The sequence below is a fragment of the Anser brachyrhynchus genome, assembly GCF_964034855.1.
Source record: "Anser brachyrhynchus genome assembly, chromosome: 1".
NCBI lineage: Eukaryota > Metazoa > Chordata > Aves > Anseriformes > Anatidae > Anser > Anser brachyrhynchus.
The window spans coordinates 39,087,148-39,114,471 of record NC_137694.1 but is presented as its reverse complement, the minus strand read 5'-3'; the positions used below and the strand labels follow the sequence as shown (position 1 = coordinate 39,114,471).

The 27,324-nt window shown below is 39.9% G+C and overlaps 1 protein-coding gene across 1 annotated transcript; it reads left to right on the top strand.

The window, feature by feature from the left end:
- The first annotated feature begins 2,183 nt into the window (after positions 1–2,183).
- TSPAN8 (tetraspanin 8) lies at positions 2,184–26,728 on the top strand. Its single transcript, XM_080559132.1, has 9 exons — positions 2,184–2,343; positions 10,937–11,006; positions 14,829–14,891; positions 17,551–17,679; positions 18,292–18,366; positions 18,452–18,559; positions 21,718–21,858; positions 23,756–23,839; positions 26,438–26,728. The coding sequence occupies exons 2-9, from the start codon at positions 10,947–10,949 to the stop codon at positions 26,489–26,491; spliced, it is 714 nt and encodes a 237-aa protein (XP_080415258.1). The 5' UTR covers positions 2,184–2,343; positions 10,937–10,946; the 3' UTR covers positions 26,492–26,728.
- Positions 26,729–27,324: the final 596 nt, after the last annotated feature.

The following is a 27,324-nucleotide window of genomic DNA, read 5'->3' as shown; positions in this document are numbered from 1 at the left end:
AGCATTAAGATCATCAATTACGAATTCTAATGCAATGCAGCCCATAGAAACTCACTCACTCATTTTTGCTTCAGGCCCAAGCTTCTCTTTGATCTCTAACACATCTTTTCAGAAAGGTATCCAGATTTAATTTAAAAGCTTGAAGTGAAGTAGAATCCACCACGCTGAACTGCAACATCTATTGAAACTGGGGTGCAGATGGGGTTTGAGAGAATAGCTTTTGACCTGTGTGATTTTTTTTATTTTTTATTTTTGCCATTGTTGACAGGCTTTATGAGGAAATACATCAGACAGATCATTGTGGAAGATATTAAACTTCCTACATCTATTCTGATCTGATGAATTCCTTTTCAATAGCCTCAGGAGGGTTTAGTAGCCCATGGTACGTTTTTTTCTGCTGTTGAGTTCAACTTTGAAATCAGTGAAGTGATTTCAATTTACAGCAGGAGAGAATTTGATCCTTTATGAGTATGATTAATGGACTTTCTGGGATGAGCAAATATTTTCTAAGTAACCCAACAGGTCGGAAAACAGCTATATATTTTACCTCTGGGTAAAACCAGCAGACTTTATCGTATGGCATACTGCTAGAGTAGTATTTCCCTTAATATTAGCTTCCTAAATCTGGTTCATACTCTAAGTTAATGCTTTAAGTTCTGTCTGTACTTAGAAAAGAGAGATAAAAACTTGCCAATGATAAGTCACCTCACCTGTTTTATATACTTGGGATGAATCTCCTTCCGGTTAGAAAAATAAATCAAATTACAGACCTATCTTTCAGGTGGCTGAAATTAAGTGAAAGGAGTCCAATATATCAAATCTGGAAGAGAAATATCCTCTTTACAGAGAAGCCTAAGAGGCTCTCATGGAATAAATTTGGAGTAGTGGACTAATAAGACAAGATAAAACAAAATTGCAGTACTTATGCAAACATGGATCTGATTTCTGTGTGATATAGAAAAAGGAAAGGAGAGGAAACCATTCAGATCTGGGAATAAATTTAAGACTCCTTATAAAGATCTACGAACATTAAAAATCTAGTATGGACATGAACATAAGCATAACTAGATAGTCACTAGATTCATTCTTCTCTTGCAACATGTCTGTTTGGCTGCAGTATTTCATTGACATTCCTTCCAGAGACCACAGGCACCCTGAAGCACAGTCCCGTGCAACCAGCAGTGTGCATGCAGGAGGATGCTCCCATTATATATGACTTCTTTTGACAAGGAGCTTACTGCTTGCAGCGCTATGGTTATTTCTTATTTCTAGTACCCAAAGACTCTTTAAAGTGCAGTGGTGCCAGACTTTGAAGTAAATCTCTGACTAATTAAAAACCTTGTCCAAAGGACTCCTTTTATGCATAGGCAGCATATACCTTTTAAAAAGATAGCTTGAATATGTTTAATCTGTAGTGTGGCACATGAGAATAAAGACGGTGTGTCCAAACTCTGCTCTTAAGCTTCAGCAATCAGCACAGCCATCTGGAGGTCAAGTATTTTTAGTGGTCTGACTTGGATTAGAGTATGAACCTCATGCGCATGAATCATCACAAGGATTAATGAAGTGTATAAAGTGTGTGTGCTTGCTAATCTCATCTATGGGTACGACAAAGGAAGAAATATGTCATTTTGAGATGGCAAATGGTTTAACAAAGAAAAGACACAAAGCCTAACCATATGCTGATGAGGATCCTACAGCTTATGCCTTTTATTATCTTAACAGTTAAGAACTATAGCAATTGTGCTCAAAGGAGGCATGGCATGAAAATGATCATGTTTCACTTTTATCTGTGAAGTTTTCACTCTTCTTCCTTTTGGCATTCCTACCTCTGTTTTTATCAATTATATAGAGTCTATTTTAAATTAAAACTAGAGATTTATCATTTGCATTGATTTTAATTCACACTTCCTGAAAGATCTTGTGGCTTGTCCCATGGATATAAACATGGTTGCTCAAGACTTGGCTTTGGCTTGACCAAATACTTCCTCAGAGGCAAGTATTTGTCATAGCAACTCTGATAACAAAATAATAAGTTTCCTAACTTAAATTTGGCCTAAGTTGCTACATCAGTTTTTTTTTAACTAGAAGGTTAACAGGGGTCTCTGCCATTCTAGCTATCCATGCAGGGCAGACACTCTGAGGCTCAGCAGTTCCATAAATATTATCTTCCTTGGCCCTGCAGAGCAGATTTTCAAAGTTTCAGAGTCAGCTCTAAGAACAACTGTGTGCAGAGCTTTGGATTCCTTCATGGACAGAGGCAATCAGAGACTTCCTCAAACACTCATCCCTTCTGGTCTTGCACTGTTTGACCCAGAATGAGTTAACGGGACCAGTGAGCAAGTGAGTAAGCACATCAGGGTCTCAGAAAGGCTGGGGTGGTCTCTCAGAACTTCTGCAGATACAAAAGCCCCTGGTTAGTTCCAGTATGTGTCTTGTTCCTTTCTATCTTAGTAAAGGAGTGTTTTGGACACTTCTTGTAGCATTAAATAAGAGAATAATCTTTTTGCAACAGCCAACATTTATCTACTGCTGTGATATTGTAACTTCATGTGCTTGTCTGTTCGAACGGAGGTAATCCCAGCTGAAAAAAGGGAACTATTTTTACAGTAGTGGTTAACATTTGGAGCTTAGTGCTGGATGGTACCGAGATTCCTCTGAAAGCAGCTAAGCACTCTCAGCTCTGATTACAGTCTTGGGAGGCCAGCAGTCCCTCAGCATGGGCTTCTTGGCTTTTCCGAGGACTGGGCTCTTTACAGCATCTTTCTTCAATGGCTTCAGTAGGAAATTAGTTTTTGGTACAAATGTGAATTGCACATGTGCGAGTAACAAATCTGGATCATTGCCAGTAGGTAAAGTCGCTAACTCTGCTATTTGGTAGTTACTATAGAGTTTTCAGTAATACTCTTCAGTTCTCTTCCTGTCCTTTCAGTTACAGAAAAAAAAAAAAAAAAGAAAAAAAAAGAAAAGAAAAGAGCCTTTTATGTATATAGGGGATAAATGAATAGCACTTGTGGGACAAAGATGAGTGGGAATGAAAATATGAGGGTTTTCTTTGCAAACGTTTATAGTCTGCAAATGATAGAATTTTCATATTCAAGCTTTGTAAAAAACAGCGCTCAGGGGCAGAAATGAAAGGATTGTGTATGGGGGGATTAAACTAAAAAAGCAACGCAACAATCTGAAGCAGAAGAGACTCCAGTGTCCACAGAGCACTGCAGACCAGCAAAGTTTAATGTCAGTAGGATTGTGAAGGTCAGTGAGCAGATGAGGGTTGATGGAAATGCCTCTCCAGACTGTAAAAAGACTACACACATCTGGTAGAATAGTCCCAGAAGGTCTCTGAGTCTCAGTGGGATGTGAAGCCTGTAGCTCACTTGTTGTGTAGTGTTATTTTGATAGCATTACTCTGTCTACAGCAACCATAGAAAAATAAAGAAGCTCCCATTCAACTTTCAGAGCATGGATATTTTACCCAAAATGAGACTTAAGGAATTAATAATGTTGAAAGCTAACGCTTGCTTACTTACATTTGTTTTTTAATTTTTGTATGTGTTTACTTACTTTGCCAAACAGAGGTACGCCTCAGTGAAAGTGGGGATTGAGTGTCATATGATCCTGGAATAGAGGAAATACACTTGTCAAAATAAAATATCAAATCTGCATTTTTGGAGCAAAATTTCATGACAGATGTTGTGTACTTCCTATGTACTAATTCTAAACATAACTGGTGACCACATGGTTTGCCTGCCCATATTATGTAGAATCTTCATGTAAGACATTTAGAAACTTCAAAATGATTTTAAGCATATTTACAGTTGTAACACTTGCAGGACAAAGATGAGTATATAGTATTGTTATAGCATTTATATAGTGATACTATATTTGCATAACTAATGTCTATAAGATAACAAGAGAATAAGGTAGTTTTTATTTTCTAACCTATTAGTATCTGGTTTTTGGATCACAAAACAGCTGAATACTTGTCTGGCCCTCATATCATTTGAGACTATGACTCTTCCCATCCACAACAGCAGGGAAAATTCAGAGAGGCAGTGTCACATTTTTCTGGCAGGTTTATTCCTTTTCCCTTGTAAAGATCAGGGCAGGGGGAAAGGTTAGACATATAGTTTCTAATCTGTACTGACAGTGACTTGCCTTATAAACAACTTCTGATTTACATGAGCATAAACAAAATCAGAATCAAGTTCCTGGTGTTTAGACCTGAATATAAAATATGCATGTCCTTTTCCAGGAGAAACATTCATGGATACACTCCCCCACCCTGCTAGAAAAATAAGGTGATACCTTTAAGATGCATCTGAAGCCTTTTGATTCTTCTTTAGCAAAGGCTGTTCTCTCTATTTTTAAGGCATCTTTCTTCACAGTGATCAGTACTTTATTGTACAGGTAGTTTCAAGATATACTGAAAATGCCAGTGGTCAAAAATACCACTTCTTGCATTAGTGACAGCTCCCATATGTTCGGACCTACCTATATAATACAAACCTTCAAAAATCATATTCAGTATAGGTTCCTTAGCGAGGATTTCTTTAACAAAGTTAAGTTTGATAATACACTTGCAGGCTAGATAGTGAAACCCTTACTGACACTGATTAGCATGTTAATCCATGATGAACTCATTTTGAAACCAACAGAATATTTAAAACCCAGTGACATTTAGCTGAAATAAACTCTGACCAGGCCCTGGGAAATAGGAAATCCCTGACATGAGCCTTACATAAAAGAACAGCTTAGTTCATGAAATACGTAAACGAGCAAAAAGGATGTTTTTGCAGCCAAGAAAGCTAGTGGTGAATGAAAAGGTCTGGGGAGGGGGTGAGGTGGAAAGAGAAATGTGTGGGTTAGATAAGTGAGTTTTTTTGTACTTACAGTCTTCTCTTATTTTAATATGAGCCAAATATCAATGAAAGCTTAAAAATATGCATTTCAGAGAGTTTTCAGATGAAAGACTTAGGAGAAAACTGGCAGCATAAGGGAAGAGGAGGCTGCATCCTTTGGGAGGAGAGCGGATCAGAGGCAGACCTGCTGCACGAGGTTTGTTTCTGGTGGAAGAGCTGTTGCTTTAGGGGAAGTGAGAGTGTTCGAGATACTAGACCCTGCTAAAGCAGGAACATATGAGCGATGCTGGCACCAGGCCACAGAGCGCCTGGATAGGAGTCCAGCACTGGAGCTGGCTGGGGATTTTCTGATGAAACTGTTTTGTCAGAACAGAAACCTTTTTGTGGAGACATATCCCCATTTAAACTCCCTCTCCTCGCCAGGGACAACATTTCCAATCATAACATGAAAAGTCTGGTCAGAGGGAGAGAGTGATGCACCCTTGACCTCTTGGCCAACACACTCACATGGAGTCCTGGTCCAGAGAGCACCTTCTGGGGTGAGGGGTATTTTATCTCCACGCCACCTTTAACCGGGCCACACGCAGAAGGGAGATCATCAGGTTAACCCAGCGACGTATTTCCTAGCCCAGAGCTGTGACCGGTATGGACCACAGCAGGATTTTCTTGCTCCTGAGTGTACAGACATGGGTTGGACATCCAGGTTTGCTTTGATGGTCAGGCTACTGCTTCTTCTGAGCTGTGCTGCTCAGCAACTTGTATTGGGATGTATCATTTATATAAACAGTTTACAGTTTTATTGGCTGGAGTGCAAAGGAACATAGTCATCATGAAAAAAAGAGGTTATGCTGTTAGTGACTATGAGCACTAACCACTTAAAAGTGAAAGGCAGAGCTCTAACAAGTGAGAAACCGGTTCCTACTGTGCCACTAACAGCAGCCCAGTTCACTCATATAGAGCTTTGGAAACCAAGGAGCTCCAGATCCTGCTCTGGGCAGCAACTTGCTTATCCTCACAGCAGCTCAGGGTGCAGTAATAGGAGGAGAAGAGTGGGGAGAAGAAAGCAACACTGTTTGGTACTGAAGGAGCACAGAGGACTACTTTCCAGGTGGGTTCTAGCTTGCTCTAAACTGGAACTGGGGTAGTTGGGGGTATGTGCTGCTGAGCTGCTGTGGGTCTGGCCTGTTTTCATTTCTATTTTAGGATAACATAAATCATTCTCTAGCAGTATCTAGTCATCCGCAGAAGCTGTGAAAACACCCTAGACAGCTGACTCAACCAGCCACATACACGCCTAACACTGGTTGAAAATATCCTCATATCTTTTCCTTTATCATGTGGTCAGCTGTAGGATCAGTCTTGGTCTCAACCATAGTTATCTAACACATCACAGACAAAAAAAAAAAAGTTGCAAAAAATGTATCTGCTTACAGTTTTGTCCATCACAAGTCAGCTACTGAAAATCATGAGAATGGTGTAAGATTCATATGATTAAGCACAATACCGTTGTCCTGTTTCTTCTAATTTTTCTTCAGCCTTTGGACTTTCCAGGCATATTTCTGTTTGCCTTTCCACCCTTACCCTTCATCTCAAGGCTGTTTTAAAATGAGGGTGAAGAATTGTAAGTTTTTGACTCTGTAAGCTGAGTATAAACTCGCTGTCCAAGTCAGTACTGCATATATTCCAACATAAAACAATTCTCCATAAATATGACCTGTTAAGGTGCTGTAGTATTTTGCTAAGAGTCAGACAAGACTATCCTTCAGTTTTATAACTGAGGTATTACTGGCTCTTAAGGTATTGCAGTAAGATCTCTTATTTGCTATAGCCGAACTCAAGATGTGAGGCGTAGAAGGCTGACTGCAACCTCGGTCAGACCCAGTATTGCAAATGCCTCCAAGGACAAAAACAGAAGCTTCAATCTTCCATTGTTTTGAATGTGATTGCCTTACCATTTGGACTGCAAAATTCTTCTTTAGGCAGTGTTCCCCGATTAGAAATGCTGTCAAGATTGATGACGTGCAGCACCATTTCATTTGGCGTGGGTGAGCAACGCATTGTGAGGGAATGGAAAGGAACTTTGCATCTCAGGGCAGCAGGCGAGGTTGCAAGAGATAAGTTATCCCTTCTGCTGAAGGATGGGGGCTGCAACAGCCTGAGATCAGACTCTGCACAGTCTCCATAGACTGTCCCTGCTGATTCAGGGGATCCAGAGATCAGCTGATCTATTTCAGGCTGCAAGCTCCACGTTGCAATCAGTTCTCACCCACCTTTCCCGTTCTCTTCTGTCACCGTGAACAGTAATTCCAGCAGCAAACACACTTTTATATTCACTTTCCACATCCCACTGTTCAAATATCTTGCTGCTATCACATATAAACTGTTTCTTCAAGTCTGGACCTTGCGGGATAACTGGCTGCATGGTGAATCGCCTGATACGGGCTTTGGTCACTTGGCCTGATCATGGAGGGGCACCTCACAAGGGAATTGAAGGCTGTAGAAAAAGATGAAAAAGGCAGAATTTTTTAGGTTGGAGAGAAGGAGGAAAGACACATAGCAGAATGAGACGCTCACATCTGCATATGCTTTTGTCTATTATTTTTTAGAAGAAAATGGGCTTTCATACATATACCCAGAGAGCTGTGAGGATGGTATTGCAGGAAAAGAAATGTGCAGAAGAGAGCTTGGAGAGGTAAAAGAGGCCTGGGGAAGCTGGTTTTGGGATGCTATGCCCAGGAAGAATGGCTCAAAGTGAGGAAGAGCTCGGAGGAGAAGGAGGATGAAAGCATTATAATACAAGCTGTAGCTTCTTGGGAAGTCTCAAAGGGGAGGTGCCTTACTCTGGGTCCATGACAGGTATACTGTCATTTTTTTCCACCAGAATATCCCTGTCGCTGCCTGCTCCCTTGCATGACGCAGAGGGCAAAGTCTGCACGTTGTCACAGCTCCCCCACGGTGGCGAGGAGCTCCGGGCGCTGCGTCAGAGGCTCCCACCCTGCGCTGCACCCAGGCTGTGCGCCGACAGTGCCACGAGGAGGGGCAGAAGGGACAGGGGCTCACAGCTGCTTTGCCTCCCAGCAGCTTGTGCCATGGGCTATGAGGCCAGGATGGCATATCCAGTCAACTCAGCAGCTAGCGGAGAGGTAGCAGGAGCAGTTTTGCATATGCAGTCAAATACTGGTAAGGATTTACAGGCAACATTTCTCCTGCCTTTGCTGTCATTCACCAGTCTCTGCAAGTACCTGCATAAGCTTGCAGAACAGGCAGCTCATCTTGTAGGCACAACCGCAAACGTGAACCATGCCACAGTCCCCCTTCTTCCCTTCTTCTCCAAGATGTATAGAAAAGCACCATGCTGCCAGAAAATAAGAAACAGTCACTCGTACAGAACATTTAACTTGAAAACTTGTCACTTGATGGGAACTGGTTGTATGACTTTAATCTTAGATGACATTTTTACTTCAGATACTATTAAATATAGATATGAAACATGTAGGAATTGTGGTAATTTCACATACTGTGTTTCTATTTGGTAGCCACACTGGGAAGCACTAGGATATATGTTTAATTTTGATATTATTTCCTATTTCCCATCTTAGGAAAGGAGCAACTACCAGGTCCTAAAAAGGTCTATTTTTGCTTTTTCCAAAGAGACCAGTAAATATGTAAAATGTAGGTATTTTCTTCATAGTTTAGGAGGCACTGTGATCTTACCAAATCTTTCTTCTGGTTAATGTTCAATAAACAGATTTAAAAAAAAAAAAAAAAAAAAAGAAAGAAAAAGAATATCCTAGCAGTTCTAGGAAATTACTTCAGCATCTACAGCCATAAGTATAAATTGTAATGAAAACAGGTTTCAGACCTAAATTGTGTCTGTCCTCCACTGTTTAAATTTCCTAGACTGAACCAGATTCTCTGCTGTGCTGGTCCTGCACCTCCTGATGGATGCTGAGGAGAAGCGACATGGGGGTCCCTGACCCGGGCAGCCTGGGTCCTCCAGTACCACACTGGGGGCCCCTCCGTGGCGGTGCTGTGAAGTGATGCGGGGAGGTGGACAGCAAGTGGGCCGCTTGCAGACACCGAGTCTTTGCAGACTGGCTCTTTATGCAGGGCCAGTCTGTGGATGCTCGTCCTTGCCTCCTACAGCATTGCAACCCTTGCACCATTTATCTCCAAAATCTCTTCCTGAATGCCTGGGTTAAGTGTTTTGCAGAAAACAATGCTACAACTCAAGACTTCTTTAATGAGCACCTGCCGTGCATGACGACTTAGAGCTGTGCAGTTTTGGGTACAAAATGTTGTTCCTGAACTCTGCCTACAACAACCTTGGTTTACTACAACTGCGTGGTCTGGCTGCAGACTTACCTGTTCAAGTCCTGTGTCATCTGTGATTCTCTTATTACCTTTCATGGCCCTTTGCATACAATTTTATATTGCCCTTTAAACTCTTCTTGTGGTTCATCTGTGACTATGGCATCTCTCCATAAAGACACCCACGTTTCTCAACTTACTTATTTGTTGAGTGCTTTAGATCTAAACCATACCACACAGTTGTTTCTCCCAATCCTTACAAAATCTGTATTTCATGAGTGCAATTATTTTTAGGAACATTCTCAAATTCAGAGTGGATGTGGATATTGCGAAATAAACTAGTCAGACAGCCGATCTCCTAGGGTTAGAAAAGAAGAGTGTTACTCAAAAAGGAGCCCAGAAAGTTGAAGGCACGTATAAAGTCAGTTCTTAAAAGTGGGAAAGGTTGCATCTTTTTTAATAGAATTAGAGAAAGCAACTGAAGGGATTCCAACATCACACCTTCACTAAAAGTCAGGTTAGAGAGCAACCAAAGGAAACAGCTCTTAGTGCAGATTTTTTTTTTCTCCTGCGGATCCTAAAAAATCCGGGCTCTAAGTCACATCTTTTTGTCACCATCTACAGGTGTGTTATATACTAACATTTTCCTTTATTTTTTTTTTTTAAATACAGACAGCAGCATCAAAGAATGAAAACCAACAGTAAAAGGCTAAAAATTGGGCTTGGGCAAAGGGGTTTAATAAATCACATCCGTCCAGCAAGTCCTTAATCTCCCCTGTTTAAATCATTTGTGCTCACCTGCAAAATAAAGCTTCCTTTTTATGATGAACCCAAGGGAACCTGTGTCTGACCCTCATCCCTCCAAGAACTAGTCTAGTGGGCTTCTCCAGAAAACAGGCTGACAGAAAAGACAGAGCAATTATACCTTTATACTCCCCTCACGATTTCTAGTTTGAGGAGCACAAAAGAAAACAAACAAGACATAAAACAAAACTAATGAAACAGGTTTATTGCCTTGCCTTCTGGGACAAATGGAGCTCCCGTTGCCAGGAGGCATCCTGAATCTCACGCCAGAGCTGTGGTTGCTGTGCTGGGGCTCACAGCACTTTAGGAAACCTGCATGGCAGGCTGTTTTGTGCACCATGGTGCTCAGGTTCCTGGGGTGCTGGTTTGGTGAGGAAGAGATAAAAATAGACAGCAAGGGGGAGAAAATCGCTGCAGGTTCCTTACCCTTCTTCTGTGGGGATAAGACAAACTTACTCCTTTTTTTCTGTCTGAATGTCTGCAGTGGGACTGCAAACACCACTGAGTGAATTTTGGCAATGATCTGTGGACAATGAAAGAGTAAATCCTGTACCTTAAAAACATTAAGAAATGCATTAATTTCCTTGTCATAAAGGAAGCACATCTGTAAAACTTCTCTTCCCCTTGAAACTATTGCTCTTGCTGCACCATCTATTTACTCACAGGGTGTAGGACGAGACTAACAGCACCATTAAAAAGCACACCTCACAAAGACGCAAGGAGAGTCTGGAGACTCAGTGATAACACCTGGTATTGCTTCCCCAGTGCTCTGGTTAATATTTACCTGTGCTAAACTGTTTAAATAACTGTAGATGCCTGGGTCACAATTTTTGCTTTTAGTAGCAGAGTGCAGTGTATTTGATGCGGTCTGAGACATTTCCTGAAGAAACAGGAACAGTCACTCTATTGAGGTCAAACCCTTAAGAAAGGTTCTTCTGCAATTTTCATTTTTGTCTCAGCTTCTTGAAAATGGCGGGTGTAAGCAGCTGCATGAAGTACTCCATGTTTGTCTTCAACTTCTTATTTTGGGTAAGTTGGTGTTTAAATTGTTATTAGTGACGCATGAAATGTGTTCAACATTATCCAAATGCTGTAGCTGAAGAAATTGTAAATAAAATAGAGCATAAATGGAACCAGAGTATGGTTCTAAATCAGGGAGAGGAGAATGTTTAATTTTTGCCCTTCCTTTGTATTTTTCTTACAAAAAAGCCTTCCCTCCACATTGAAAAGTAGAACAGATGGGTCTCCATCTCCCTGCCTGCAATGTGCCCCTTATGTCAAGGGAAATCACTCATTTCAGCCAGAAGATAACAGACTCTACATTATCTTAACGTGCATTGTTCTCTTGTGTTTTTTGTATCCTGTTTGTATTCAAACTGCATAATCCTGAAAGTGTAATTGCAACAGAAGATAGGAAAATACACTTGTATTTTTAGCCTCCTAATTGATAAATTGTTTTCATATACTTCTTTGTGGTTCTTAGCTTTATGCTCGGTGTCATAATTAGTTTCTGATGGTTGACTGTACATTTTTGGAAAATGGTATGGGCTGGCAGCGCTGCCGAGAGCTGTACTGAAATGATCAGCTTTCTCCAGCATACACAGGAAGGTGGTTCCTGCCCTATGCCCAGCACAGGACAGCAGGCAGCTTTCTGAGAGTAACTTGAACCCTATTCGCCTATTTGTCATATCTCGGCTAGTTTGCAAGAGTTTCAGGTCCTGGAAGCTCTGAAAAGCTTTGAGTTAAAGATAATTTCTGTAATGGTTCAGCCTCACTGTCAGCTTTCCTACCATAATTTTGTCAAGTTCACCAGAGGTTCGCTGAAACCGGATGCAAAACTGCTAACCCCAGTATGTCTGTTGGCTCAAGGGACATATTCTGAGTGAAAAGGTGATAGAATTCAGAAAGGTTCACAAACAGTAGTCGTAGAAATTTTGTGGCTACCCAAAGTGAGAAGAATTAGCAAAATTCTTTGATCTCTTGTGGACCTCACAAAGAAACTCCTAACAGGCCAGTAGCTATCAGGACTGGCCCCCACTTTTCTTCCTCCACCTCTACCAAGGCAGATTGAAAGTATATGGCAGCCTAAGCCTCCAGGGGCTGCATAGATTTCTGGGGAGAAGACCCAGGATGTGATCCTGGAGGAGTCCTGAGAGTTCAGGAAAAAAGCAGCATGGAACAAACTTCCCAAGACCGTGTTTTTGCAAAGGCAGGAAAATCTGCACTCTGTTCTGGGGAAGAAAATGCTGAGAGCATTTGCTGTGCATATGGCAGCCTGGATGAGACAGAGGAGGACACAAATGCAGTTATAATGACTTATTTTAAAGAAAGGGGCGTAGTACTACCAAGATGGGAAAGAAGAGGTGTGGTGCAACCAGCAGTACATGCAGGTGGAGTACAATGAATCTGAATTCTTTGAATAACACTCCCGTCTCTAATCCCTGGAAATCATTAAATTGCTGTGGTAAAGGACAGGGAGCAGTGATGTCTTCACAGCTGCTGCTTCCACTCCCTGGTGCACAAGGCAGTTGGGCAGGTGGAAAGTTAAACTGATAGTGGGAAATGAAGGTGACTTTCATCTCAACTAGATAACAGCAACGGCTGAATGTTTATCTGGAGTCCTTTTGTTTTAACCCCTTTGCAATCTCTCTGGATTGCCCCCTTCTGAGGGCCTCAGGAACAGGCTTTTTAGTCTTCTTATGCCTTTTTCTTAGCAGCTCTTACAGTATATCCTTGAGTGTCTAAATTCTGGAATAGGCTAAGCCAGATCTGCAAAGTGGCTTTTACTTTGCTCTCCTTGGCCCCATGAGTTGTGTGCCCTCAGGAATTCACAGCCCTGGCATTGGGCTCTGGAGCACCCAGAGAGCTTTGCATCCTCCAGTCTGGTGAAAGAAAGCTAAATTTTATTTTAAGGAAAACTAATAATTAGGATGGAGTACTGCAACAAGCATGCAGTGTTCTATTTTGACTCTTAGGGAACAGAGCTTTTGATTTGTAATTTCAATTATTTTCTTTGTGTTTTCTTGTACACTTTGTATATGATGAAAATAAACAGAAACAAAACATTAAAATCTTACTGAAATGGAGCGTTTGTATGAGTCTAAAGCAATTATATTTTCTATATTTAAAACATGTATACCATAGTGGAAACTTCAATTTAAAATAATATTCTTTGGTTTTTTGAATGGAGGAAATAAATATTGTAGCATCCCCATCTGATTGGTAAGTTCCTGTACATTCAGATTTACTTACTTCTACTACTGTGCTGTATTTTTTTGGGAGGTCCTATATAACAAATAAATCAGTGGGCCAAATTCTGTTTGGATTTGCAGCAATAGCTGCTTCAGTGGAACTTTTCACATTAGCAAGCCCACGTTGTCTGGTGCATAGCCACATGGTTCACACAGTGCTGCTGAACAAGACCCAAATACAGAGTCATATGATACCATCAGTTTCTAGGCAGATTCAGCGGGATTCAGATTATTTCAGTGGGGAGTTCTAGTTAAATTTGATAACATGATATAGCTGTCATCGATTGTACAACTTTCTGTTTCATGTGTAAAACGTACTTATAGGAGCTTTACTTAGAACAGAAAAATGTGTGGTACTCATGTCTGAGGGCTGGCTGTGTTCCATATTAAATAATCTGCTAAAGTCGTTATGGCCTTTGATGATGAATATTATATGAAACCTTTTTGCAGGAAAGTATTTTTGAGGAAAAAAAATCTTAAACATGTAGAAATAACTCTTTTAATTTTAAAAGGTCCCAGTTTTCATGGGAAGCTCATAACCACAGTTTAGAGCCATTTCTGACTTAACAATTAAAGACATACGGGAAGATAATTCTGAATCTGACTAGACTTAGGTCCTCAGTGATTTCTCTTTCCTACCAGTCCTCTCAAGTTGCTCACATAATTACATATGATTAGCCTCTAAAATTACCTGTCTCCCACACCTGGTAATAAAGAGAAATTCTGTGTGAGAATCATCACAAATAAGGTAAGGAACACAGTGGCTGGAGCATAGTGGAACAGTACCTCAAAGATCAACAAAACTGGAGAACAACTGGTGATTAAGGAATATGTCTGGATCTGGGATTCATCCACCCCGACTTCAACATCTTAAAGCAAATCATTCTGGGCTTCTTTTTAAGTTGGTAGTGTCAATGGGTCATTTAACTCATCTGAGGATATGTGTCCCTGACAGGTCAGAGGAGCTAGACTTAGATGTTTATCTTTCATGTGCACAAGATGAAATAAAGTTGTCTTCTGTAAAAATATAATGGAAATAATAACTACCACAATGTGCACTTTACAGGAGGAATATTCTAATAGCTCGAGATGGCCAAATATTGTTGCAACAAAGAAAGCAGGAAGACTTTATTTAGAACTTTTCCTAATAGTTTTACCATAGAGAATATTTCTAAAGATATATGTCCTGAAAAATTCTAGAAATAACAGTTGTACCAACATCCCTTATCAAATCTTTCATTTCCATTATACAGGAAACAGTGTTCTTTACAGTCATGTTATATACATACTATAGCAATTTATAGTCGTCTCTCATCTGACAGAATTTCTGTGTACTTACAACCACATGTATAAATCATCAAGGAAATGATGATTCCTCTGGGGTAGAAACATCAGGGCTTTGGTGCATAACTGAAGGTTTAACTACCCTTATGAAGTTTCCTGGATATGAATCAATATTCTGTGCTCTAGCAATTCATGTTGCTTTCATTTTGCCAAAGAAATTATTTCAGAATTTTGGCCAGCATCTGGTGCTATTTGGATTCTGAACTTTAATCTAAAATTGTTGATCTTTCTAAATAGTCTTTATTTTTTCCCACAGGTGTGTGGTTCAGTTATTTTGGGAGTCTCTATATGGATACGTGTTAGCAAAGATGCTCAGGAGGTAAATTCATGCGATAATATCAGTCCCATGTAAAATGCAGAAGCTACTATATAGACTTTAATTTCCCAACTTAATTTCTGCAAATGTGTTCTGCTTTCACTGGGGTGGTTTGTGTGGGTAAAAATGGATGTATTTTATGACGTTTAAGATTAAACAAGATGGTGCGGGTAGTCAGATAAAGTGATCGATGTAAGCACAGACATGTAATGACAAGAAGTGTCTTCCAGTGTTACTAATCTAAGTTCTTGCAGATGCACGGTGATTTCTTTTTAAAATGTGGGTCTCTTTTTCCTCTGATGAAAACTAATGATGGTTTTGTTATTGATTTCAGTGCTAGAGAGAATAAAGAGGAGCCATGAGCCTCTTAGTTTTTTCAGTGTCCTTCCCCATTAGAATAGTATAGTCGTATATATTTCTAGAGTTACTTCTATGTATTTTTAGGAAATATTTTTACTTTTCTCACTATCTTCAATAACATAATAATTATTTTCTCTGTAACTTTGAAAGGGAGCAAGATTTTTTCTCTTCTATTTTCAGTGACTCCCTAAAAATGTCTTACCCTTTTTCACTCATGGAATTATTTTTAAAGAACAACAGATCTTTACTCAGGATTTAAACATAATGCAAATAACCTTCATGGAGGGGAGAAGAAAAATCCCTGAGTTCCCCTCCTGGATTTTATCTGGGTTATTAAGTTACTTCAGATTTTATGACTTTCCTTTTCTGCAAAGCTACAGAAAATACAATCTTGATGAGCCCTTGATCTTGCATAAATGCACCAGCAGGTCCTGTTGGTGCAAAGGCTCTTTGGCCTTGTGGGCCTTGCCAGCCTTTTGCCAGCTGTGCTCCCAGTGGCACTGATATCTTAATTACAGCATGTTTTCCATTCGCATAAAGAAATGAAGCTGATTCTACCATTCCTCTGGAAGGTGCTGTGCAATCTTTGTATGATGATGCTTTGTTATGCTAACAGGAAGAGCAATCTGACTCTGAGGTTTAGGCAGTGCATTTCTTTTGCTGAATTTGAACCACATAAACGTAAATGAATTTGAAAATTTAATTTGTATACTTTAGTTTCCAAAATGGATTTCTGGCTGTAGAAGTGAAAAAATGATCAAGTGTTACATAGAAGCATTTTTTTCCAGCTCTCATATTGAGCCTTTAGGTTAGATTAGGTTAGATTAAGCTGCAAAACTTCTGATCGCTCCTCTGCTTCTCTACCACAATCCATCAGTAAAGAAAAATAATTTTTAGGTCAGTATATCTGGAACTGAAAGGATGTTGGAAATAAGAAGATAGCTTTATATATTTCTTCCATTTGGCTGATGGTGCTGTTGCCCTTAGCCAGTCCCAGATGTCTCATGTTTGGCAGTGGATGGATGTAAGAGAACTCAGTTCACAGTGACATTGTGATGTGTCATTATGGAGAGTTCTGCCATGTCCTGCTGTGGAAGAAGAAGAATGATGTGTTTCACTCCTCGATCAACATTTTACAGAAGCTAAAGATGCCATGCTTGCTAGATGACCATCTCTAGTATCATGGCTCAGATAGTGCAATGGAGCTTGGAAAACCATAACCATTATTATTCTTATTTTTGGAAAGCTTTCCTATTCAGAAAAGTACACTTAAGTGTGTCCCAAGCTGGCTTCCTGAAGTGACTCTTGTTACTCCACAAAAACTGTGAGTTAAGAACTGGGACCAAAACTGAAAGTATTTTCTTACTATTTTTGCCTCTATGCAGGCAAAGATCCCATTCAAATCCAATGTATGTTTTGCCTGAGTAGTAATTGAAGAGACCATAAGGATTTGGCTGTAGATGAACAAAGCTTTCTAAGAATAAATAGCAGGAGTTTCAGTCCTACTTTGAAGGGGAAAGAACAACATATTCCTAAAATTATACTTGTCTATATACCTTTGTAATTTCCATCAGAAGATAAACATGACAACTTCCAGACGTTTTTGCTAATCTTGGCACCAGGCACATTGGAAAATATTCTTTGAACATTTCTCTCTGTTTTGGCCCTTGGCCTTAGTCCTTCTGTGGGAACTGAATAATTTGATATTTAATAATAATGAGGTATATGAACTGTTTAGTTGAATGTCCCACACATCAAAATACAGTCCTCATCTCTGATGGCATTATTAGAAATCATGCCCAAAAATAAAGAAAAAGAAAGCTGCTTTGGAAAAATATATCTTTCTACACTATATCCAGCATCACTCAGAAACATGTTCTCTTAGGAACAGCCACAGAGTACATTCATGGACTTCTAATGACAGACAGAGGTTTTGTTTCTTTAACATTTGGTTAATGTAAGAGAGATTTTGAGATAATTTTGCTACTTCTAGCAAAAAGCAAAGATTTGTCAACTGAAAATGAACAGAAAGCTATTTTAAAGATGAGATTTTTATTTACTATGTAAAGTTGACTTTCATCCTGTGCAGAGACAAAGACTGTGAAGAGACACCACCAGGCCCTCCAACAAAAGGTTTAAGAAGGGTTGTTAGTGGTTTGTTGATTCAAGGAACAGAATTTCTCCATGGTTGCACATCAGTATATTTATCAGTTATTAAATAATTTTCTTGTTTTGGGAGATACAGATGTTTTTCAGGGGAGTTTCTTGCAGCTGCAAGATTTTTTTTTCCCTCTCTTTTCAGGAGTTGGGCATAGACAACAGCCTGTTTGCAGGGGTTGATCTGCTGATAGCTGTGGGCTCCATCATTATGGTCCTCGGGTTTCTGGGATGCTGTGGTGCCATCAAGGAAAGCCGGTGCATGCTGCTCTTGGTAGGAAAAAGAACATTTGTCTACCTTTAACAGACCACAGATACAATTGATGTATAAAGTCACTGGTAGTATCAGATGACGATACTGTTTTTATTTAATCAAATGCCTACTTATGAGCATGTGTTGTCATCACTTACCCCACACTTGAGCCCTTCCTGAACTGAAGTGTGAAAGAAATGATGGGTGGTCTCATCAAAGAGAAGACAGGGCCAAGAGAGCCCCGACCATGTCACTAACTTTTCCCCCACACATTCACTCCACCGGTCACCCCCCTCTATCTATCCCATTTCTCATATCTCATAAATTCCCAGTTGCTCCCTTTGCTAGTCCTCCCAGAATGTCCTCCTTGTCCTCCTACCCAACATCTCTCACCTACACACTGCCCATCATGCCACTGCTCCAGAGTGTGTTGTTTTGATGACTAGATGATACTAAGGCACACACTCTGTCTTGAGCATCCCTTTTCTCACCCCCAAAGAAGGAAAAACTGGAACTGACTGGAACTTCAGTTTGTTCTATGAAGCACATGAAAGATTGATATTCACTTTAAAGAAATGATAGCAACTTGGTAAAAATACGTTTTAATTTTCTCTCCCGTTTGTTTCTTCCTAGTTTTTTATTGGACTGCTGCTGATCTTGATCCTTCAGGTCACAGGAGGTATTTTAGGAGCAGTATACAGATCTAAGGTACAGTATTATTCTGTATTGTCATTCAAGTCTTCCCAAAGATTTGTTTCTCCACTGAAAACTAATAAAATATTTGCACTTGCAGATTGAAACATCCCTTAACACGACTTTAATGGACAGTGTTAATTTATTGCAAAGCAATACAGAACAAGCAAAACAATTTCAAGAGACCTTCCAGAAGTTTCAGACAGAGGTAATTACGATGTAACAAAGGGTGGGGGTTGTTGCTATCTGTTCTATCTCTAGCATTTGTCTATGCTTCATTTTACGGCTACTCTGTCATAGATTTGAATTTCACTCCCTGGGGATGGGAGAGGGTCTGACTTAAGCACAAGTTAAAATGCTGCACAGGGGTTTCTGCTCCCTTGATACAGCATGGGGTTTCCACGATGATTTCTTTGTGCAAAAGAGAAGATTCTCTTCCTGAGAGAAATGGAGCAAAGACACAAAACATGCAAGTAGATCTGCTGATGTGGATTTAATTGTGTCTGAAAAAGTCCCTTTCTCTATACATACAGAGGAAGACATTCTCAATGACTCTAAATAGGATTTTCTGAAAGTTTTTTTGTAGAAGAAATAGAATGATAGCTGTCTAGATCTGTAAGTCTTAAACTCCGTAAGTTTGCATCAGTGATTACAAATTCCTCGGTGTGCTTGCAGAAATTATAAATTTCTTACAAGAATCAACACAACCGAAGCAAAGGTCCGCTTATTCTGTGATATGATTGCAAGAGATTATCAATTCCTTCTTCGAGGCCATAGGCTCATTACACTGGCAAGTAATACTGCAGAGCTCATGGGGTGTACAGAGCATGCCTATAGGATTTAAAAGCCCCGTAATTGGTATTGGGCCTTAAAAAACTCTGCATGTCTTTGTATTTGCTCTTCATGGTGTTTATGTTTGCTTATTTTGTCATTCTAACAGACTGGTTCACTAGAGACATTTGTGCGTATGTCTGAGGAAGTATACTTCAAAGACTTGTAATTCTCTCTGGGGTGTGGTAGGATTTATGGATTCAAGTAGCTCTTAGGACCCAAGAAGTCAGGTTTGCTTCTTGGTCATAAACCTACTGCCATGAGACTGTTTTTTGATGCTTGGGTTATCAGTCTTCCACAGCTTTGGTTATGCTAGTGCAAGTTATGCATTTTCTAAAGTATATGTTTTGTTCTAGCCATGGCTACCTAAAAGGTGCAATTTGCCTCATCTATTTGGAGCAAGGTGTTGTTGCCTGGGTAGGCTGGAGTGCTGGTTTTATTCCCCTATTCCAGACTCTACCTGGGCCCCCTCAGAGCTTCAGCCACATGAACTTATTTAAGAAGTATTTAAAGATTTAAAGGCTTCTGTCTCAAGTTAGGAATAAAATATAAAACAATGCTCTCTTTCTTCTTGAAAGCACTGAAAAAGTTTTCAGTCTCCAAAGTCCAGATCATCTTCATTTACAGAAAGTGGCCTCTGCTTGAGTTTGGATTGGTGATGGCCAGTTCTTCTATTGCCTGAAATGCCCCAGCTGCATTTCTTGACCTCCAGAAAATTTTCCTTCCCCACTCAAGCTACCATGTTTCTATTTCCTCTCAGTAGGATATGGAAGATAGAGTTACTTGGCACCTACAGAAATTAGTCTTCTTTTAAAACAAATGAAATAGGGAATGCTTAGATGTTGACACAATGCCAGACTTTTTTACAAGACTTTTATTGATGTTATTTCTAAACAAAAGGTGATATAAAAATCTGCAAACTCTGATAATCCCCACCATCCCTTTCTGTCCTCATCTGAGGTCATCCCTTCACAGGTCCTCACTGAATTATTACCTCAGAGCTGGATGGCTCCTGCTCCATAGAACGGCTCTAGTACCCCTCCAGAGCAAAACTGTCTTTGCACCTGGCTGGACACCTGGGGCCTAGGAGCCTGCCCCACCACTGTGGGGATGGTTTCCCTTTACAAATGTCCCCCGGAATTGAGACTGACTGTTACATAAGTGCTTTGATGAGAAGGCTTCCTTCCCCTTCGTTGCAGCTTTCCCTTTTGAAGGGAAGGTGCTCCTTCAGTGTGTCCCAGCTGAGAACTGTCCAGTACCCTTTAGGCAAGAAGATTGGATAAGAAAAACTTCAGGAGTGTATTTCATTTAGAATATCGTGTTACTATGAAATCATTAAATGCATATTTTACTGTGTAAGAGCAGGGAAAGAAATGCAATAAAAAAGAGTTTTGTTTTCCCTGTACTTATATCTATTCTGACTTCTCCCACCTGCAAGGTGCCAGAAGGTGGACACTTAGCACCACCCTGATTCTAGACATCACACAGAGAACAGATTTCACCTTTTACAGTGTGTGTCCCTGTCATGCTCCCAGTAGTACCTGTGCCTATACATTGGCACAGAGTATCTGCTGCTGTTTTTAGGGTAGGCTTAAAGAATTCTTATATCTTTAAAGGCTGCTGGTGTGAAAGGAAAGAAAGTGAGAAGCAATATTTAGGTAGCTTATATTACTTGCACTTTTACTTCTCCATTCTACCTCCGGCTATGTCCTATGCTTCTGAGCCAACTTAATTCTCCTGATATAATAAGCAGCTACCTGGAGGGATGATTGAAAGGTGAGCAAAATGAAAAATATATATATATATATAATTACTCTATTAATTTTTAAATAGACCACGATTGTTTTATTATGTCCCACAGCCTTTGCTTTTATACAAAATAACATGAACATTTCCAGCTGCTTTTTAAAAGAGGGAAGATGCAAACCTGAGTCTGCGCCCCTGAGCTTTAGTGCCTTGAATAAATTGGAACCTGAAGTGAAACTGCACCTGGCTTAGGTTTCACAAACCCCAAATGAAGCCCTGGCCTCCTCAGTCCATTTCTAATTTAAAGGGCTAATCATCATTCAAGGTGGTTGTTTTTCTAGATTTCACAGTTTTATGTGCCTGAATTTTACTTTTTCAGCCTGGCTTTTCAAGATGTGATTTACTGTAGATGTTACTTACCACATGCAGGTATAAGCCACAGAAAGAAGACTTGATTTTGAAAACACACAATACCCAGCATTGCTCCATGCTGTATTCTGGCACTGACAATTACTAGCTTTACAGTATATTAATGGTTTTTGAGTGCTGCATATTGAAAATTGTCTTCTTTTTTTTTTTTTAATTTTACTTTTTTTACCTTGTGCACTCACAGTCTTATAACTTGTATTGAAATGTAAAGGGTATTTGAGACAGCTATCAATCTGGGAAAATTTCCACATGGGAAAGGATGAAAGGAAATTGTTGTTCCTCTTGGCTTACCCTCGTTCACTCCCCTAACAGGAATTCACTGTTTTTTTCTTCATCTTCCTGTTTCCTCTTTTCCTGCAGAACAAGTGCTGTGGTTTGGTGAATGGGCTTGCAGACTGGGGAAACAATGTTCATACAGCTATTGGTAGCTGTCAGTGTGAACCAAAGGGCGAAGAAGCAAACCTCTGCATCCTTTCTAACAACAGATATGTTTATAAAACGGTAAGAAAAATATAATGTCCCGCTCTTCTTTCCAAAAACAGGTTTTAACACAGAGCTATCTTTAGTTGCTGGCATAGTCAACAGTTCTGTCTCTTTCCAAAAAGACAAAGTTTTGCCTTCTCTTCATTAGCCAGCATTGCCCCCACACCAACTGTGGTGAAATTACTGTGCATACATGAAATATGCGTCTGCTACCTCCTCCTGGGATGTCTCTTGTAACTGTGCACTCCATTATCTCCCAGTCTGCATGGTAACTACAGGTGAAAACTACCATTATGGCTTTGGGGTCAGAGTATGCCTCCAGGTCAGAGCAGCGCACCAGCTACTCTGGCTCTCCTGTGGAAGATGAAGCTCCTGCCAGAGCTCATTTTGGTGGTAGACATGTTGACTCAGAGGCTTCCATAGGGCTAAGAGATAATGAAAAGCAAACGCATTAAGTACAAGACCCTTGAGTTTTATAGTCCTTTATTAGAAGAAAAACACGCTTATTTTACAGGATCTACTGGTAAGGCACCTCATATGTGGTAGGCTTCCTGGAAGCATACTTAAAGTGTAATTTGCGACAACTCAGGCCTTTTGAAAAGCCTGTGGTAATTAATATAGTAGTAAGGCAAAAGTGCCTGGTGAATGGTTACAAAAAAGCATACTCAAAAAATGGTAGAATGGCAGCAGAAATCTCGTTTATTTCACAATTTATCTGTTTTCTTATATGGAAATTTATCTCCATACATACCAAGAAAAATATGGAAAAATTAGTAGAAAATTCAGACATAATACCTGCATTTTTAGAATGCTAGTAGTATGATGTTTGCCAATCTGCATCTAGTACAAAGCAGATTTTAGCAAATATCCCAAACTGATTGTATACTTTCCTAAATGCACAGCTTCTTAGCCAGGTCCTTTCTGAACACAAATTTCCTCCCTGCGTAGTCCCACAGAAGCAAATACTGTTTTAAAGCAAGGGAACAGTCTGGTTGAGTAAAGGATGCCAAAACCCAATCTGGAAATAAGATGTATGCAGAGGCTTTTTTGGCCACATTTTTATGTCTTTTTGGCCTCAGGCAAACCCTCAAAGGACATATGAGAAACCATCAGTGAAATTACTGCAGGTGCAAGATATCGCTCACATGAATGCACAGATTTCATGGTGGTGTTAGATGCTAGTAAAGACATTCAACTCTTGTGATCCAGGAAAAATGGTTTGAAATTTAGTGCAGTTCTGAGTCAGCTTAAATGAGAGGTTTTTAGAAGGACTGGAAGGAAAAGACCCATGTGTTTATTGTGAGGGAGGAAATATGGTGAAGGCATATAACTACGCATTATATTTGGGGGGAATGAAGTTGTAGTGTTGGAAGAGTATTGTGGTTTTGATGGATTTAAGCTGTACTTGGCTTTCCCTACAGTTTGCAAAAGGAATATTGTCAATGCCTGGAGAACATGTAGGCGTTATAAGAACAGATGTATGCACTTATTAAAAAGGAGAGTAGCTCTGCATAGAACTTCAGATGTGATCACTCACTTCCTCCCAGTCCCAGGCCAAGACCACCAATCATTTGTCAAAATTAATACTTAAGTATATAAGTTTTATATCCAAATATTGTTAGTTGAGACTGATTCTAATAATAGGCTTTGAGGTCTCAAACCCAAAGATCAGATTAGTGGAAAATGAAGTTAAATTCATCTTCATATTTGTGAAGGCAAAGGCTAGATATCTGACAGAGGGCCCAAGATACGTATAAATGTGTTCTTTGTGTCTGTTAGCAACAAACCAGAGTAAATTCAAATAGCCTTTCTTTTACATGGAGAGCAAGAAAGAAAATATTTTAGAGGATGTGTTTCTAACAAATTTAGGATAATCTTGCTTACCTATAATTATTCATTTTGTCTTGTTTTTCAGGTTTGTAAAGAAGCGATCATCAAATACCTTCAAGACCATATGCTCATAATTATGGGGATTGCATTTGGACTGGCAGTTATTGAGGTACCAGTATACACCATTAAAATATTTAGTGGCTGACAAGCCATACGTTCTACTTAAAAATACACTGGGAGTGGAATTAAAACACCTGCTTGCTCAATTAATAGACAAGGGAGAACCACCTCTAACCTTAGCTAAAATCTCACTGTTATTTCCTATCAACAACATACAGCTGCCAAGCTGAGGAATTCAAGTGGGACCAGACCACCCTGTTGCCTATATAAGCATATCACATGGCACTTTTTCTGCAAAGATTTAACAGGTCTGGAACCAGGCTGGGACTTGACAGTGAGCCCAGTGGATGGAGGGGTGTGCAGACTCCCAGACCCAGACAAACAAGAGGCAGAGTAGCCATTCTTCTCCTCTTCTTAGCTGGAGGAAAAAGTCATATCGTTAAACTTTGTGGTCCCTAAACTGCGTATTCTTATCATGGAGAAATTACGATTCGAAATCATTATTCAGAGGGAATAATTTAACCATCAAGATGGTGTCTGAATGTGCCTGAGTGCACAGCTGTGTTCCTCCATATACTCCGGTGTGTGAAAAAAGCAGAGCATGTGAGCTCTTTATTTTAATTGCTTCATCATATACTGAAGACTATCACGCAAAATTTTCTCCAAAGAGAGGAGAAAAAACAGTGAGGTGATCCAGTCAGCTACTTGATGAATGATAGGCTTTGATTAGGAGAAAATGACAAAGAAGCAGGGGATTTCATCATGTTGCTTTCTTTGGTCATTTTCATTCTTTTTACTATTCCTATGTGGTTTTCCTCCTCCCCTGCCCCCCCGCAGATGAATGTTTGAGGGAAAAGCAGAATGACGAAGATTGCTGTGCAGAGTTCAGTCTGTTATTCCTAACAAAAACTTCTTAACATCCTTGGCAGAGGACTGTTCCTTGTGGTATAAGAGTGGGCTAGAGCCCCAGCTCAGAAGTACACTTCCAGGAAAATAATTGTAAGCAGAGAACAGTTAGGCAGCTGCAGCACTGCGAGATGACAGGCCACTTCTTACTCATAGGCTTCACATTACATAAGGTGCTATACATGGGGGGCCAGGTCTCTTGCCTATATGTAGAGTTCATGGGGAAAATCAATGAAATATATCAATAATTAAAGAAAGGCCTTTGCAAATATAATAAAGTGTAAAATTTCATATCTATCTAGAAAGTAAGTTGTAAGTCACTTTGCTCTAGTTATTGTAGTTGTGTTTGTTGTAGCCTTTAGTTCATTGGCCATCATTCTTACCTTTTCTCCAGCTGGCATATTCTGTGGCGGTTGCCTCTCTCAATCATAAAAATATTTGAAAACAAAATGAGTAAACAATATGAGGATAACAGCCTCAGCTGGTACAAATTGTCAGCTGGCAATTTACACTTGCTAAAGATTTAGCCTTTCCAAAGATATTAACATATTGTGACATCTCAAGTAACTGCAAATCAAAAGCCACGTGCTTAACTCTCTCTCTCTTCTGGAAAACCCCAGATAAAAAGGCCAGGACAAGGAAAAGTACTCTTTCATAGCCTTCCCCCTCTGCCTGCTCCATCATGCCACTTGTGGGCTGTAAATGGTTTCAGCTCAATTTGTTAGTGGAAATGACACTGAGAAAAGAAGGGCCCAGTTTCACTTGGGCACAGGTGAAAATGCGGGCATGGTACATCAAGGAAGCCCAGTCAGCTTCTTCCAGCTGTGAGGCCATCTCCTTGCCTTACCTGTACCCATATGTTCTGTACACTCCACAACATCTCTTCCTTAAATAAATGAAGCTTCCTTAAATAAATGAATTCATGGCTTCATAAATGTCCTTTGAATACTTTACACTTTTGGGTAAAAGATTACTGGTTAATTTTAAATCCAGAAGGAAGCTTACTGACCTTCTGATCTCGTCAGCTGTCTGTAACAGGTTGTGGAATTTCACCCACTAATTCCCACCACAGAAGGTGATCATACCAAATTTTATATCTCAAGCAATAACTTCTTTTGTGGACTCAGAGTTTCTATCTCAATCTTATTACTGATGAATATAAAACATTTATTGCATGATCATTTGCTCATCAAAAAGGCGGGATATGTACATGTGTGTAAATGTACATCTGTAAACATATACACATATGCATATACAGATATATTTAAAGATGAGAAAGTGGCAGTCAAAAAGAAGAGAGATTTCGAAGAGAAGCAACCCTTAGAATATGAAATGGATTCAGAAAATTCCTCCAAATTTCTTAGAAAATAAAAGATTGAATTTTTGTCTGAGTTTCTTGAACTTTTGCTTCATTCGCTGCTTCTTTGCAGCTAAGAACTGCATTTTAAAATCCTGGAGTTACAGCGTTCCCCATCCGCACAGGCAATCCATCTTTTAAACAAATGAAAGTTTTCCATTGTATTTGCAATCTTACCTGTGGTACATACCGATTTCATTAAAATGGCAATATACTAAAGTCATGTTCTTTAAAGAATTACATTGGAAAAGATCTTCTGCGTAGCAGATTTAGCCTGCTTGTAAGTCCAAGACATTTGCAAACAAAATGTTCCCACTGTGTATCAGTTGTATCTTGGGATTTCCAGGACTGCCAAGTAATACCAGAAATGTTTTTGTTTTCCAGATTCTTGGTTTGGGGTTTTCTATGAGCCTCTACTGCCAGATCCAGAGAAAATGAAACTGTGGAAGTGTCAGAACAATGTCAACAGCCAAATCAAAACCTTTGTAGATAGATGGATATTTGGTTTGGCACCTTCAGATAAATATACGCATGTCCCAGGCAGCTGTTCTGACGAAAACAGCACCTCCTGTGCACACAGATACTTCACAATTTGCAAAATGACCTCCTTATACTTTGTAGGATTTAATGATGTGAATGTGAATTTTATTTGCAATAAACGTCTTTGTTTGTGTTTCTGATGAGTTTATTTTGTCTGAAGATAACATTTAAGTCATGTTGAGGTTTGAGCTCGCCCTGCAGAGTGTCCACATGGCTGTCATGCCACTCGAAGCAGAGTCATCACTAACAGCCGCGTATGGTCTTGTGTGGGCTGGCTGCTCTGGGGAATCACATGCCTCAGGCAGCTTCGCTTGTGGGGCAGGGTTTTTTCATTACTAGTGGCACGGATCAGTTTGACACTGGGTTTGATATATATGGTAAGGTCTCTATTACTTGTGAAAGGCACAGGGACTAGCTTTCTTCCAACTAGAAAACCCTTTTTGGGGGTTCCCTTTAGGGAGATTTATTCTGGCAGCTGAAATAGTCACTTATGGATCCAAATGATGTTTAGATAGCATATGGGAGTTGGATTCAGTGGCATGTGTTCTGCAAATATGCATCAAGGATGAATATCAGGTGTTCAAGGTCAGGTTGGACAGGGCCTTGGACAACCTAACCTAGTGGGTGCCATCCCTGCCCATGGCAGCAGGGTTGGAACTAGATGACATTTAAGATCCCTTCCAAACCAAGCCATTCTATGATTCTATGAAATCCAAAACAATGAGAGACAG